Here is a 16,194-nt window from a genome sequence, read left to right as displayed (position 1 = left end):
TTGACAATCTAGATATGCTAGAAACAGTTTCTGACTAAAACTAGTTGCATTAAAACCTCTGAGTGCAAAAAGAGGCACTCAGGAAATATGTGTATGTCATTGTGTCACACTTTCTGCTCAGCTCCGCTTCTACAGTAACTCATTACTAGCAGAGAGGACATTAAGTAGACACCACTGTGTGCAGTAATAGCAGTTGGCATGACAACACAACATAGGGAAATTAATGTAAAATTTGCAGTGTTCCCTAACTGAACAAAAGAACACACCCACACTTTCAGGCAGCCATTGATAGAACTGGCTGTGTCAGAGAGGACAGGAACAAGACCTTGCAGAAATCTCACAGGAAGTCAATTCTCAGCAGCCTTAAGGCGTGTGGGAGACTCCAGTGAGCGCTGAGCTTCCTTCCCAAGCTGTTGAAGGTGACTCTTCTTCCTTGGGAAGTGACACATGGTTGTGTTTAGAGACTTGCTACTCATGTGTCCTGGGAGAGACTGGGACAGGCAGGACAGAAGGCTGAGCTCCCCACCTCATCTGACAGAGCTGGGTGGGGGCCGATGGTTGAGTGAGAAAAGCATATTATGTTATGTATGCGTCTCCCCAATTTAGTAGGTTGAGATTGGAAGACAGAAGAGATGGCCTTGAGAATCCTGTTTTCATGAATTTAGGCAAAGGAGCAGAGGCGTGTGTCATTGCTAGCAGTCAGGTGACTTTCTGGGTAGCCTGGGGTTGATTGGCTCTTCCTTTTCATTTGCACTGCCAGGCACAGACAAAGAATTGAAGGTTTAAAGTTTGACTATGAATTCACTTGTAGAGGAGCATCTGCCGCTTCAGCATAGAAATATATTACAAAGAGATACTGTCACCTGGACATATCCAGACCACACAGGCTGAGGGCTGGGGAGGGGAGGTTTCCCAAAGGAATTCAGGGGATTAGAGGATCCAGAGACATGGTAAGGGCAGACTAAATTATGATGCAGTGACGAGCAGCTCCAAAATCTCAGCGACTTCCCTGTGAACAGGGAAGCGCTTTCCTTATTCATGCTAAGTCCACCAGGAATTTTGCAGCTCCCGAGGCCAACCTCCGTGTTGTGGCTTAGCTTTCCAGGCTTCTTTATCTTGTGTCATTGATGCCTCATGTGTCTGTGTACTGCTTTGGAGGTGATGCATGTCCCTTGGCTCTCTTGCCTTTGATCTGTTGGCCACAGCTGATCTGAGCCGTGTGTGGGTAGGTAGAGGGAACAGAAGACAGTAGTCTCTTGACTCCATACAGGCCATGAGTGTCTGACCCACACGCTGCTCTGTGACAGCTCATCCCTGTTGGGTTTGGGGCTGTTGTTAAAGGAGTCATTTAGAAGAACATGGAAGTAGACAGGGCAGTCAGCAAACATTGAACTTTCCAGGCTCAGGTATTTACCAGGAAGGATGTCTGATTCTGAACCTCAGTTCTGGCATCCTTCATTTTCTCTCCCTGTCAGAGTTAAAGCTAAATTTAGGCAAGAAATAGTGTCTGAGGTGGTCCCAAAGCAAGTGGAAGAATAGAGCAGCTGCCAAGGAGGACAGCGGGAAATTAAGCATAGAATTCTCTTATGAGCTGGATGTACTCTTGGGTGTTTGTTCAAAAGGGTGGAACTGTAGAGGCTTGGGCAGAGATTTGCATACAACAGCCACAGAGTCAGAGGGCAAGAGCAGCTCATTTCCACTAGTGGATCATTGGTAGAGACACTTCAAAAAGAAATGACACATGCTTTACCATGGATGAACCTTGAGAGTATGCAGTGTGACGTCTGTGAGATGTCTGGAGGAACAGATTATAGGCAGTCTCTGAGTTTCCGTTTTATTATATTGTCAGGGTAATGTATAGAGGGGTTACAGTTACATTTGTCAGGTAGTGGTACATTACTTCTCGCACATTGATACCCCTTCTCTTGTTTATCCCTATTTCCCATCTCCTACCCCCCAATCATCTTGTTTTTCTCCCTTCCCTTCCCTATTTCAAATAAATAAATGAATATACAATATACCAGATAACAAAGTCAGACACAGTAACAACATGAGATTAACCATAAGGGGAAAAAAAAGAGAAAAGAAATAACACAGTACATTAAAAACAATAATCGCAAAGATAAGCCTCTTGTTCCCATATCCTAGAATTCATTTTGTTTAGTCTCATCCTATATGACCTTATGTACATAGCTCTTTTTTTTTTTTTTGCCAGTCCTAGGCTTGAGCTCAGGGTCTGAGCACTGTCCTTGGACTTTCTCAAGGCTAGAGCTCTACCACTTGAGCCTCAGCACCACTTCTGGCTTTTTTTCTATGTATGTGGTACCGAGGAATTGAACCCGGGTCTTCATGCATGCTAGGCAAGCACTTTAACCACTAGGCCAAATTCCCGGCCCTGTACATAGCTCTTGAGCTACTGTAATCCCCTTCTAGTGAAGTCCTAGATGTGTACAAATGAGGGAAACCATGGAACCCATGTTCCTTTGGGTCTGGCTTACTTAATATATTTTTTTTCCAAGTCTTTCCATTTCTTTACGAATGGGGTGATGTCATTTTTTCTGATGGCAGCATAGAATTCCATTCTGTGTGAATACCACATCGTCTTGATCCATTCTTCTACTGAGGGGTATCTGGGTTGGTTCCATATCTTACCTATGGTAAATAATGCTGCAATGAGCATTGTTGTGCTAGTTTAGTATGCTCTTGTTTCTGGACATTTGGTTAAATGCCAAAGAATGGGATTCCTGGGTCATAGGAGAGCTATATGTTTAGTCTTTTGAGGAATCACCATACTGCTTTCCAGAGTTTCTTTTTGCTCAAGGCTAGCACTCTGCCACTTGAGCCACAGCTCTGCTTCCAGATTTTTCTGTGATTAATTGAAGAATCTCACAGACATTCCTTCCTATGCTGGCTTTGAACCATGATCCTCATATTTCAGTCTCTTGAGTATCTAGCATTAGAGCCTGAGCCACTGCAGTTTTCTGTGGTGGTAGGGACACAACAAAGCGAACTGACGCTGACACTGAACGTCCATCAGAAAGTAAGTATGAGAATTTTGCCATAATAATAGTATCATTAATAATAAAAAGCCAATCTCAGTCAAATCAGAAAGTGACAAGTTCTTTCTGTAGGTTATTTAGCCCATTTCCTGTGTGGTAGGATTTGCAGATGGAGCTCTAGAAGCCAGGGTGCCAAGTGTGCCGGGGACCTCCCCCTCAACCTCACTGTGGTGGGGACACATAGCCTCCAGCTCAGAGTGGCCCAGTTGTAGTCAAGGCTAAGGGCCAGTAGCAGAGCTGTGCCTTCCTTTTCCAGCCCAGTTGTGTAGTCTTGCTCTCTGTCATCTGTTGTCTACAGAAGGGATTAACTTTCTCATCTTCATCCTCCTCTTGTTTCTACTTCAGCTAGGCATACATGGAGCTCTTCGTGTGCTCGTAAGGTTTACCATAGTGATGACAGGGTGCTGGGATCCTCCTAGCCTCCCCAGGCTATTCCTTGGGCCTGTTTTGAGGATGACACTTAGCAGCCAGGCATTCAGGTGATGGCTTGGCGTTGATGTGGGAGATGCCGCTCAGGCTCTGGCCAGTGGGGGAATCCTGTGCCCTTCTAGGGTGTGCTGAGTGTGGGTTTTCCGCTATTGCTTTTTCTCTAACTGCTTCACGTGGTTTCAGGTTGGAGACAGGCATATCTGCTTTCTTGTCAGCACTGTTTCTAAATCTGTGCCTTAATTCAGACCAGCTGGTAGAGCTTCCTTGCAAAGGTCTCTTGTGAAAGTGAAGCTTTGGGTCAGTCTGTAAGTGATCTTGCATCGTGACATCCCAGGAACGATGCTGTCTGGTCACTGTCAGGAAATAGCATCGCTGCAGCCGCCACTGGCTGTGAAAGGAAAGACTGAAGTGCATGGAAGTTCTCCCTTCCCCTGGTTCTTGGGAAGTCTCTGCCTTCAAGGTTCTTTAAATGCCAGTCTGCCTATTGTCTTTGTAGCTGTGTTATTTGTGAAGGAAACAAGCAAGCAAACAACCACAACCTTTGTAAAAACAACAACAAAAAACAGTTCAGCAGGCTCTGGTGGCTCACACCTATATAATCTTGGCTACTCAGGACAGGGAGACCTGAGGATCGAGATTCAAAGCCAACCCAGATAGGAGAAATTCATGAGCCTCTTATTCTAATTAAGCATCAAAAAGCTGGAAGTGGAGCTGTGACCTAAGTAGTACAGTGCTAGTCTTGAACAAAAATGCTAAGGGATTGCACCAAGCCCTAATTTAAGCCTCAGTACGGGCACAAAACAAATAAAAAACTAAAAAGGAAATGCAAAAACACAATAACAAAGGTCACTTAGCTTTGACAAGAGAGACAAATTAGGTATAATTGTGAGTGAACACTGGCTGCAGACACCAGTCATATCTAGTGTGTGAGAAATTTGTATATTCATTCAGACATTTGTATCTTCAGTGGTCCAGAAATTCACATGGGTCTATAAAGGCTTGGTATAATATGGAAACAGGCTGCAGGTGACAGCACCTCAATATTTCCTGCAGAATCTGTGTACATTCTGCTAAGGGGAGGAGTCTATAGCTTTGGTTAAGGTCCCCAGCGGAGCTGTAGCAGGACTGTGCCCTGGCACCTGATTGGAGGAGTGACTTTGATTATTCCAGATGGCTTCTTAGAGCAGAAACAAAGACTATTCAGTTCTTAGAAATGAACAGAAAGAAGAGGGAAAGCTCAGAAAGGACAGACCAGCTCTGTTCTGGTTTAGAAGAAAGTTCAGCCTTCGTGGATGATGCTGGACTCCCATGATTCTAGGGAAGGGATTAAGGACATAGATTCAGCAGCCACTTTCCCCAGTGTCAAATCCCAGCCCTCTCACTGGGCAGGCTGTATACCTTTCAGTGAATTAAGTAACTTCTAGTACCTCAACTGTGCTCATACAAAGAAGGGAGATGGCATTTGGTGAATAGAGTTGTCTATTGAATTAACTGAGATAAGGTGGAGCCCTATTGATTACATATAGTAGATGGTTGGTTACTATTACATAGTAACTGCTGGGGGTGGGCACAGTGGCGGGAACCTGTCCTAAACTCAGGTGGCCAAGGCAGGAGGAGCCCTTGGGCCCAGGAGTTCTGGCTCACACACAGACACCATTTCCAGAAGCGATACTGGCTGTTGTAGTGGGCAAGGTGGTTGTCCCGAGGATGATCTTTTTTTTTTTTTTGTCTCAAAAGCAGCATGTGCAGTTCTGGTTGTGAAATGATAATGTCTTTTGCAGTATACTGCTGAGTGTTTGCTTCTAGACTCCACAGTCTAGATTTCCTTGAGAAGATTGTTTTCTCCAGCGCCATTAGAGTGGGGAAGGCTGCTCTCTGTCTTGCATTTATCTCCCACAAAGCTAGTAATGGAATAGCTTGCTTTCTTCTAGTAATTTTGGATGGGAAATAGTAACACTGAGATCTCCACTGTGCTCTATGAAATTTTCTCACAACTCCAGAGACAGTGTGTCCACGTTCTTTATAGCTTCTAGAAAGTGATGGTGGTGAGGACTGATGCAGGGGTCTTGGTGTTGCCTTACTTTGCTATTTCTGCCTTAGGGATTTTTCTGTTTACTTTCTTCATTTGCTCTTTAAAGTTAAAAAAAATCATCTTGGTAAATGGCTGTAGTTTCATGGGTGATGAATTATTTCCTTGAAGAATAAAAATAGCAAAATATTTCAACATATTGGAAAAATAAGGTGTCTGACATCTCTCATTGTAGCTCTTTAGATTTTGTTTTTCCTTTCCCGTGCTGGGGATGGAACCTAGGGCCTCTGAGCTTTTTTTTTTTTTTTTTGCCAGTCCTGGGCTTGAGCTCAGGGCCTGAGCACTGGCCTTGGACTTTCTCAAGGCTAGAACTCTACCACTTGAGCCTCAGCACCACTTCCGGCTTTTTTCTATGTATGTGGTACCGAGGAATCGAACCCGGGTCTTCATGCATGCTAGGCAAGCACTTTAACCACTAGGCCAAACTCCCGGCCTGTTACCAATGGGCCACACCCAGCCCTTTTTCTTTGGTTTGTAAGGTGGGCATTTTTTTTTTTTCTCAGAAGGAATGGAAACTATCCCTTAGAAATCTCTGCAAGCAGTTAGAGCAGGGAGTGACTGGGAACCTACAGCAGGTGCAGTGAAATGAACTGTCTTGCTGCGTGGGGAATCCTCCTTCTAACCGAGCAGCTGACAGTGTCATCTGAAGATGACATCCAGAGATGGATATGCAGTGTGCTTACTGCCAAGTTAGTTTCATTAAATAGGAAAAATCCTAGACTCGCAACAGAACTCTTAGGTTGATTGTGACTCAGAAATACACTGAAGTCCTAGGTAGTAGTCTAAGGTGATAGTCTCAGAAACTGTAATGATGTGAGAATAGGATTATGATTGAAGGTTCAACTTAAGAGTACAGTGTGAGCCTGTGTAACAGTGGGAGATCAATTGGTAAAATTGTTAGATGAGGAAAATGAGGTATGTCATTTAAATTTTATTGGCATTTTTATCTTCTAAAATCTATAGCTAGCACATCTCTCTCTCTCTCTATGTATATATATACACACACATATATATATTATTTTATTTTTTTGGTCAGTCATGGAACTTGAACTCTGGGACTGGGTGCTGTCCCTGAGCTCTTCAGCTCAAGGCTACCACCCTACCCCTTGAGCCACAGCACCACTTCCTAGCACATATTTTTAGATGAAGCAAATCTTTCTTTGTGAGGTTGGTTGTTTTTCAAACAGTTTAATTGAGATAGAATTGAGATGTCAAGTGATTTGTTCACTTTTTGAAGACTTCCCTTTGCTGGTTTATATAATAGTACTAAAGGGATGTTCTGCCGTTATCAATACCACAGCCAATTCTAGAACATTCATCACCCCCAAAAGAGACTCACTCTCTGTGTTCTAGGTTAACCACTAATCCACTTGCTGTTCCTATATATGCTTTTCTTTTTCTTTTTCTTTTTTTTTCCCTTTCTTTTGAGGAGTCATAGAGGGGTTTGAATTTAGGTCCTTGTGGCTTCACTTCTGTTTTCTAGAGGTTAATTGGAGATAAGAATCTCAGGTCCTTTTGTGCCCAGGATGGCTTTGAACTTTGATCCTCAGATCTCAGCCTCCTGAGTAGGTAGGATTACAGGCGTGAGCCACCATGCCTGGCTGCTTTGTGGCTTTGCTCTTAACTGCTTGAGCCAACCCCCAAGTCCTTTTTTACTTTGTTTTTCAGATAGGATCTTGCGTTTTTGCCCAGGGGATGGCCTTGAACCACAGTCCTCGAAACTATGCCTCCCAGTAGCTGGGATTATAGGTGTGAAGCATGTTTCACCATGTCTAGCTTATTTGTTGGGAGGGGATCTTGATAACTTTTTTCTTGGGCTGGCCTTGAACCACAATCATCCTGATCTCTGCCTCTAGAGTAGCTGGAACTACAGGCTTGAGCCACTACTCCCAACCTTAACTCACCATACTTCACCTCACCTTACCCTCAACCTCACCTCCATCCCATCTCTAACCCACTCTCACCCTTACTTCACTTCACCTCACCTCACCACACCAGGAAGATGGAACCAAGAGCCTCATGCATGCTGGGCAAGTGCTCACACAAAGTTGCATCCACCAACCCTAGCTCTGTCTTCTCTGGACTTGTTATATAAGTGGAACCATGCAGTGATGGCCTTTGGGTCTGGCCCCTTTGACTGAGCGAGATTTACAGGAGGGAGAAGATCACTGTAACACTCTTTATTTTTTCACTTAATGTAGAAACCAAGCTAACTACACCTATTCTGCAGCCTAATGTATGTTTTCTGTGCTCCTAGAGTTGGTTCCGTCAATTATGAGCAACTTGCTGAACCCAGATGCCATTTTCTCCAACAATGAGCTGAGCCTGTCTGACATCGAGATCTATGGCTTTGACTATGATTACACCTTGGTGTTTTACTCCAAGCACCTCCACACGCTCATCTTCAGTGCTGCTCGGGACCTTCTCATCAACGAACACCGGGTATGGCCACAGGCTTCACTCTCCCTACCTTTGCCCCTGAGATAGGTGAACAGCTCTGTGAAGTCACTTAGAGAATTGTTGCTGAAGAATGAGTAGTTAATTCCCATCCCAAGTATCTCTTCTCTGGATGATAGCTGTGTTTAAGAGACTCTTTAGATGTCTCTTTGCTTGTTTTTTTTTTTTTCCCAGTACTGGGATTTGAACTCAGGGCCTTATGTATGCAAGGCGTGTACTCTACTACTTGATCCATGCCTCCAGCCCTAATCATCTCTTTCTGGAAACATGGTCCTGGCTACACACCAGCTCATCTGTAGATATTTACATTTTCATTTTTTGCAGTGTGTAGTGTGGTTTCTTGAATTCCTCCAGTGATAAGCCTTGTTTCACCTGCAGCCCTGGCTTGATTTACTTTCTTATGTAAATAGAATATTTGAACGACTTCCGATGCACAGTGCTTTTGGAAACTGTTATTGAAGAAGGAAATCCTGAAAACTTCTTTCCCCAGCCTTGTTTGAGACCATGTTCAGCAGCAGGAGATTGAGAAGCATCTGGAGGCCTACCAGGCTCATGCCCTTTGAGAATGCCTCTGCCATCCAATCAACACAGCTCTGACCTGTGCCCCAGACTAGAATCCATTAGGGCAGAGTTTGTTCTCATCTCTGCAGTAGCCTGGAGCCAGTCAGGACAGGAGTTCGTTCTGGTCGTGATGCCAGACACTTCTGCCTCTGTGCAGCTGTCACCATTCTATCTTTTTCACATTTGTTCCCTCCTTTGTTCATTCTTTGACCTTGACTCCACACCTCCTTAGAGACCAGCCTGCTTGTTGGCACAGGATGGGTAAAGGTCAGGTATGCAGACCAGTTATGCAGCTCCCTGATAGAGACCCCTGTGAATCTCTGACAGAGCTGAGGAAGCACAGCAACTTTGTCTGCCAAGGAATTGGGGAAACAGCAAAGGAAGTGGGATTCCAGCCCGCAGAAGAGAGCTGGGTGGGTTGGAGAGAGTAGGTGGGTGTTGAGTAATCTAGATACCCAAATCATGGATGTCCCTACTGTTTTACCTTTGACTAATGAATCAACTGGACAAACAACAGGCTGGACCTTTTATAAAGCAGCCATTATGCCCTTCAGGACTGCTTTCCCCAGGCTGATCATTCTTGTTCCTCCTCACCACCTGGGCCCCCTCTTCTGTGTATGCTCTGGTTCCCTAACACCTTCCCCACCTCACCCGGTGTGAAGCCCTGTAGGAGAGACCCAACCCAACAAGTATGGACAGGGGGCATGGACTGTGAATAACCAGGTTGTTCCCTGCTTGCATCCAGCTCGGCCCTGCATCATCCAGCTACCACCCACTGTGGAGGCCTGTCGTGTCCCTGTCGGAGTAGCATTCTCTTTGAGTTCAGTGTTATTTAAGAAATGCAGCTCTGTTCACAGGTGGGCTTCTGGGTTCCCAAAGCACAGGTCCTCCATCCTGACAGCCCTGTTCAAATGCTACTTCCATCACTGGCTTCCTATACAATCTGATGAACTCACAAGTCCTGTGAGCCTCAGTTTCTTCTGTAAAGTGGGCCTCATGACAGCAAGGTCAGTAGATTAAATGTTCATAGAGCACCTGGCAGGTAGAAAACACTCAGGAAGTGTTCTCTAGTACTTTTGCCATTAGTGTGGTCTTTATGAGAGCCCTGGATAGACATGTTGCCTCTGTTGTATGTTTGAGGAAAGAGCCTCGACTCAAGCTGTGAACTCAAGACCAGTACCACCAGGATTTGAATTCAAGTGTCTCTGTTCCCAAGGGACTTAACATGTCCACACTCTATGGCTGCCCCTCAGAGGGTTATCATGGGTAGTTTTGTTAGAATGAAAATGAAAATGAAAAATAAGTGAACATAAAATATTTATGCAGTTGGGGGCTGGGAGATAAAACGGATCGGTGAAAGAAAAGATGGGGTCCTGATGGAGAGGCCTGTAGAGTTATAATCACTGAAACATCCCCTTTATGATGGTAAAAAGAAGTGCTATAAAGCTAATTATATCAGGAATATTAATAGAGCCAGTTATGCGTATGCAGATTTTCCTCTTGTTCCAGTCAGACAACACAGTGCTTCCAAGAAGCAGTTTCGTGCATTCTCCCCTGCCAAGGCTCTGTGTGCTTCATGTGCTGGTACTAAGGGGAGCATGAGATGCACATTGACAGACAGAACAATATATTTCACACCTAGCATCTCTCTGAAAAGCAAATTAAAAGATTCAGCTCCTTTATTGATTACATTTTTTTTAAAAACCAAGCAAGAGCAAATTCTTATCAAGAATAGAAATAAAAATATTGGGTAAGCTGGCCCTGTTGGCTCACTTCTGTAATCCTAGCTTCTCAGGATGCAGAGAGTAAGAAACTTGTGGTGCAAGGTCAACCTAGACAAGGAATGAAGGAAAGCCTAGCTCAACCCATCACAACTGGACATGGTGATGCTCGCCTGTCATCCCAGCTGTGTAGGAAGCATACATAGGTTTGCCATCCAGATTAGTCTAGATGTAAATGAGAGAGATCTTATTTCAGCAAGAAGGGCTGAGTGTGTGGCGGCTCATTGTAGAGCACCTGCCTAGATGTTCAAGCGTAAGGCTCTGAGTTCAACGCCCAGTGATGCCATAAAACAAAATACACTAAGATACTCCTGTGCTCAGAATCACCTCAGACCTTACCATTGCACTTGGACTATTACTGTTTTTCTCGGATGGGGACAGGGCAGTCTATACGAGGATTGAACTCGGCCTCATGCTTGCTAGGCAGCCACTCTTGATGCTGAACCATGCATCTGGCTCCCACTGGAATGAAAGCCTTCTAGTGTCACCTGTCCCCAGCTTCCTCTTCAGCTTCTTTACACCTGCTCTCCTCCCTCTGCTCTCACGGGCTCCTTCCTACCTTTGTACGTTGCTCTATTTCCTTCTTGGCTCACTCTTTCTGTCTGTGGCCAGCCTGGGCTTGCTGCTCTCCTCTGTTCAGTGCCACCTCCTGACTGTGCTTTCTTTATATTGTCTGGAGGCTCTGTGTTGAGGGACGCATCCTTTCAGATGCAGAGATTTTTGCTGCTTTGGTTCCCTGGCTCTGGTGCTGTGCTTGACATAAAGTACACATTGTATAAATGCTTGATAAATACACGTCTCTAAATTCCTCAGGCATTTGAGAGCGTTGAGCTTCACCTTGGACTAGCTCTCCATCAAAATCCTTCTATTCACTTTCTGTTTTATGTGGATTTCTGACAGCTTTATTTTTTTTCTAGTTTTCTGCCTTGCCCTAATTAGACTCATAATCCAGCCTACTTTAAATTCCAAACTGAGAACTCTAGAAAACAAATGTACTCAGGCATCTAGGCCTCAGAAACCTGGACAACATTGTGATACATTTGGAGACCTGCAGTTAGCCAGGAAAGAGGAACGGCCTTCTAAGGCTCCTTGTTGAACCCCTCTTGCTGACTGCTGTTTCTGTCGCTGAAAGTCTTCAGTATGAGGTCCCAATTAGTTAAGAATTGGTTAATTCCCAGCACCAGTGACTCATACCTGTATTCTTAGCTATTCTGAGGATCACAGTTCAAAGCCAGCCTGAGCAGAACAGTCCTTAAGACTTAATCACAAAAAAAGCATGATTGGAGGCGAGCCTCACATAGTAGAGTATTAGAAGAATTGAATCATGGGGTTAGGATTTGAACTGGTTGTGACACAGACTGTGGTTCAAATATTGGCACAACTGTGATGTGGCTTTGTGACCATCCTCGAAGCTGATCCTCAGATTATTCACTAGTGTAAAGTAGTCATGGAATACTTTGCCTCCTTCATGCTGGCGAAGTAAGGAAAAAGCAAATGTCATAGCAAAGGCCTGGTCTAGTGTGTGGTATGGAGCAGAAAATGCCTGGTCTGAAGCTCAATAAAGGTATAACGATCTTTTACTCATTTTAGTAGTACTCGAGTTTGAACCTAGGGTCTTATGCTTGCTAGGCAGGCTTTCTACTACGTCAGCCATGTTCTCAGTCCTTTTTGACTTTGTTATTATTTTTGTTTGTTTGTTTTGCCAGTCCTGGGCTTGAGCACTGTCCTTGGATTTTCCAAGGCTAGAGCTCTATCACTTGAGCCTCAGCACCACTTCCAGCTTTTTTCTACTATGTCGTACCGAGGAATTGAACCGGGTCTTCGTGCATGCTAGGCAAGCACTCTACCACTAGGCCAAACTCCTGGCCCTAATTGTTATTTTTATTTTATTTTATTTCCTTTGGCACTGGTCCTGGAGCTTAAACTTTGCCTGGGTGCTTTCTTGAGTTTGGTTTTGCTCAAGGTAAGTGCTTTACCATTTGAGCCACAGCTCCACTTGCTGCTTTTATTTATTGTTGGTTAATTGGAAATAAGAATCTCATGGACTTTCCTGCCCTGACTGGCTTGGGACTGAAGATCCTCAGATCTTAACCTCCTGAGTAGTTAAGATTACAGGTGTGAGCCGCCTGCATCTGGTATTTATTTTTTTGTGAATCGGCTTTACCTTTATGTGAGGGGCTGCCGTCAGATTGTGACATCGTCCCTTTTCCTCTCATAGCTAGGATTGGAGTGCACATCATCATACCCAGCTATTAGTTGAGATGGGAGTGTCAGGAAGTTTCCACTCTAGCTGGTCTTGAACTGTGATCCTCCCTTTGTCTGCCTTCCAAGTAGCTGGGTAACAGAGCCACCATGATCTTTTAATAGATGGCTCCTCTGTGGCATCTCATTCCTTTTTCACTCCATTGTTTAAAAGGCATTTTCAGAGGTGCTGAAGCTCTTGGCTTCAGTGAGCAGGGCTGTGGCATTATTGCTGGGTTCCATGTGGGCTGTGGGTAAGCCTGTGGATAAGGATGCAGAACTGTACATGGTGTTCAGAGTTCTTGGAAACACCCACGAGTGGAAATATTAGTTTGGTGATTTCTTGGCACACATGGCAGGTGTTAGATAAATGAGCTCACATGTGACATTCTGAGCTAGTGGTTTGTGCAGCTTGATGGGAAAACTTGCTGTGTGGGTTCAGCCTGGTGGCTGGAGAATGTCCTCCTCCACATGCCCCTGCTTGTGAGGAGGAAGCAGTGCAGCCTGGGAGACTTGGAGACATTTCCAAGGGCTCTTGGTGGTCCTCTGGGTTTTGCTTTTGCAGTTTATAGCGGGATGGGACAAGTTGGTGATGTCTTCTCTTCAGCTCAGGGAGATCCAGCCTCTGTGACCGCCTGCCCCCCAGCTGGGGGTCCTTGATACCCCTGATGTGTCCCTCTGAAGAATGGGGATAGCCAGGCCTGCCCATGGTAGCAGAGAGTCCTCCTTACGTCTGGGCTTCTGGAAGGGAAGCTGTGATTCAGCTCTGAGACTTGGGAGAGAGGGAGTCACCTAGATCCCTGGTGCAGTAGAAAATGAGGGCCAGCACTTTTGCAATGTGTCAGTGCCTCTTATATGCTCAGCCAGATAAATAGGGCCCAGGGCTGGGTGGAGAGTTTTGTGGCCAGGAGGTATTTGGACCAGAAGCAGTGGGACAAGCTGTGAACCGCTCCTGCCAACGCCACCGTCCAAACTGAGAGCATCTGTACCTACCCTGGGTTGAATGCATCTTAGCTGAAACCAGCTCCTTTCTTCTTTCTCAGTACCCCATGGAAATCCGGAAGTACGAGTATGACCCAAATTTTGCAATCCGTGGGCTGCATTATGATGTCCAGAGGGTAAGTCCACTCGCATGCTTTTCTGCCACATCAAGGTGTTTGACAGTTCATATGGGGCCTAATGAAATGGCCTTGTGGTGGTGTTTCTTGATGAAGAGAAAGCACATTGCATTGGAAGTGGTGTTCTTTGTGACTGCAGAACCAAAGAATTCAAAAATACATGGATGAAACATTTTGAAACGCTTGAGTGCCATTTGGGAGTGATGCTTGTCGCCATAGACATTTTTGGTACTGTGCGCAGGAGCCAGTAGCTATATCTGTTTTCCTTTTGCTGATACACAATATCTTTAAAAAGCCCTTAGCTTCCAGAAACTGTGCCTCTTGGGCAACTAATGTTGATAGGCTTTATAATGACTCCAGGTTGCTTACTTTGCATGCAGATTCTTGTGCAGTATTTACACATGCATCTGTTTATATTTTTAAAGGCAATACTGATGAAGATTGATGCTTTTCATTACATCCAGCTGGGCACAGTCTACAGGTAAGCAGAGATCAGTTGAATTTGCTCAAGTAACTGAGGTCCTTTAGTTTCAGGGACAAGCAGAGCTGCAGCATGTGGCCTGAGGCACATTCACTTATTCAGTAGTTCTTTCCCTCAAGAACAGTTATGGAGCACTTGTTCCTGCTGCCACTGAGGGCTTGGCCTCAAGACTTGCTCAGGGAACTCGTAGGAAGCCACCCAAGAGAAAGACTGCAAACCACTGGGACCCAGGTGCTGGTGGAACCTGCTCAGGCCACTGGGGGAGCCATGGGCAGACTTGAGGGGGGCAGCTTTCTGGAGTGGGAGTGTGAGCTGTAGGTCCTGGGGAGAAAGTTCTTTAGGGGGAATTGAGCACTGTCCCAATCTGATTGGGTGGTTAAGGTTGTGAAGACCTTTCTTTCCTCTCCTGTTCATTAGAATGTGTACAAGTACCTTTGCTTAGCAGGATGTCTTTGTAACTTATTTTACCTTTTCTAATTTTACTTTGGAAATGGAGTCGAGAGTATAATTTGTGTTTAGGTTTATTTCCTATAACTTAAAACAATTATGTGGTAAAAAGGCTGTGTAGTTTAGCCTTGATTCTTCTCTTATGTAAGAACTGTTTTTTATATTTTCTTTATTTTATTGTATTTTATTGTTGGGATAATGTATAGAGGGGTTACAGTTACATTCGTCAGGTAGTGGGTACATTACTTCTGGAACCTTGATACCCCTTCCCATGTTTTTGTCCCCCTTTCCCTCTCCCCTTCCCTCCTAGTCATCTTGTTTTCCCCCTTCCCTTCCCTATTTCAAATAAACAAATATACCAGGTAATAAAGTCAGACACAGTAACCACATGAGTTTTAAAAAAAATTTTTTTTTTTTTTTTGCCAGTCCTGGGCTTGAGCTCAGGGCCTGAGCACTGTCCTTGGACTTTCTCAAGGCTAGAGCTCTAGCTCTTGAGCCTCAGCACCACTTCCGGCTTTTTTCTATGTATGTGGTACCAAGGAATTGAACCTGGGTCTTCGTGCATGCTAGGCAAGCATTTTAACCACTAGGCTAAACTCCTGGCCCGAGTTTTAAAAAATTTTTAATTGGTGACCACATGTACGTCGGTGGTCAAGCAGTATTAAAGGTGCCGTGGGGTCAGACACCACCCTGGGTCCTCCCTTCCTGTCCAGACACCAAACACACTTCCTGAACACTTTTCTCCTGCTGCTTCTGGGTAGTGTGCTCATGCTTCTATTTCTTAACTGATTAGTTCTGGCCAGTGTCCCTTTTGTGGTAGATAGGGTTTAACCTTGGCCCCTTCTCCACCTCAGTCTTCTACCTTCCCTAAGACCTCAGTATTTGGTTGTCATACTAGCTATTATTTACACTGTGACGCTGCAGATCTTATCATGTTTACTCCTAAGCCAAGTGTTGCACTGTAATTATTATTTCTTTAATGTATAGTGTGTGATTTTTCTTAGATTTAATCACCTCATGTTCACATTTTGCTTTTTCATAGGTCCGTTATTTTCCAAAATGTTTCATCATGTGCCAGGCATGATTTGTTTTCCATTAACTTGTGTGTTCTTTGATAATCTTATTCATTTTCCCCTCCCCTCCTCTCCCCTCCCCTCCTCTTGCTCCACCCCTCTCCCCTCTCTTATTCTGATCTGATTGGTTGTTTATTTCCTGGCTTCTATCTCTTTCTGATTTTGCTCTCATTTTTCTGGAGCACATGTGCAGTAGCTTCCTGGTGCCACTAAGTGAGCCTGGTAGTTAATCAATTTTCCTTGTTGGTGTTCCTTGTATTTCTCTGTACTCAGGGTTAGAAATTTAATTGTGTATTTTTTGTTGTTGTTGTTGTTGTTGCATTTACTGCTTGCTCTCCATTGTCTTGTTCAGGCAGTACCTTGATGACTTAAGGCCTGGGAGTTGAACTCTGGGCAGATGTGTTCACATCTGTCCTCTTAACCTCTGCAATTCTTATCATCCAACAATGGACTGGGTA

General features: G+C 44.6%; 1 protein-coding gene across 4 annotated transcripts in view; it reads left to right on the top strand.

Annotated features, from left to right (window-relative positions):
- The window catches only part of Nt5dc3 (5'-nucleotidase domain containing 3), a 93,955-nt gene that overhangs the window by 59,759 nt on the left and 18,002 nt on the right, over positions 1-16,194 (top strand). For 3 of the 4 annotated variants that reach the window (XM_090328525.1, XM_090328522.1, XM_090328524.1), the window contains 3 exons: positions 7,835-8,019; positions 13,661-13,735; positions 14,161-14,216. In XM_090328525.1, the coding sequence (XP_090184651.1) occupies positions 7,835-8,019; positions 13,661-13,735; positions 14,161-14,216 (316 nt within the window). Of the gene's footprint in view, positions 1-7,250; positions 7,327-7,834; positions 8,020-13,660; positions 13,736-14,160; positions 14,217-16,194 lie in introns of those variants that run through there. The other variant, XM_090328523.1, reaches the window with a different exon arrangement.

The sequence above is a fragment of the Megascapheus bottae genome, chromosome 2, assembly GCF_031878675.1.
Source record: "Megascapheus bottae isolate mThoBot1 chromosome 2, mThoBot2.hap1, whole genome shotgun sequence".
Classification (NCBI taxonomy): domain Eukaryota; kingdom Metazoa; phylum Chordata; class Mammalia; order Rodentia; family Geomyidae; genus Megascapheus; species Megascapheus bottae.
This window is presented reverse-complemented; position numbering and strand designations above follow the sequence as displayed.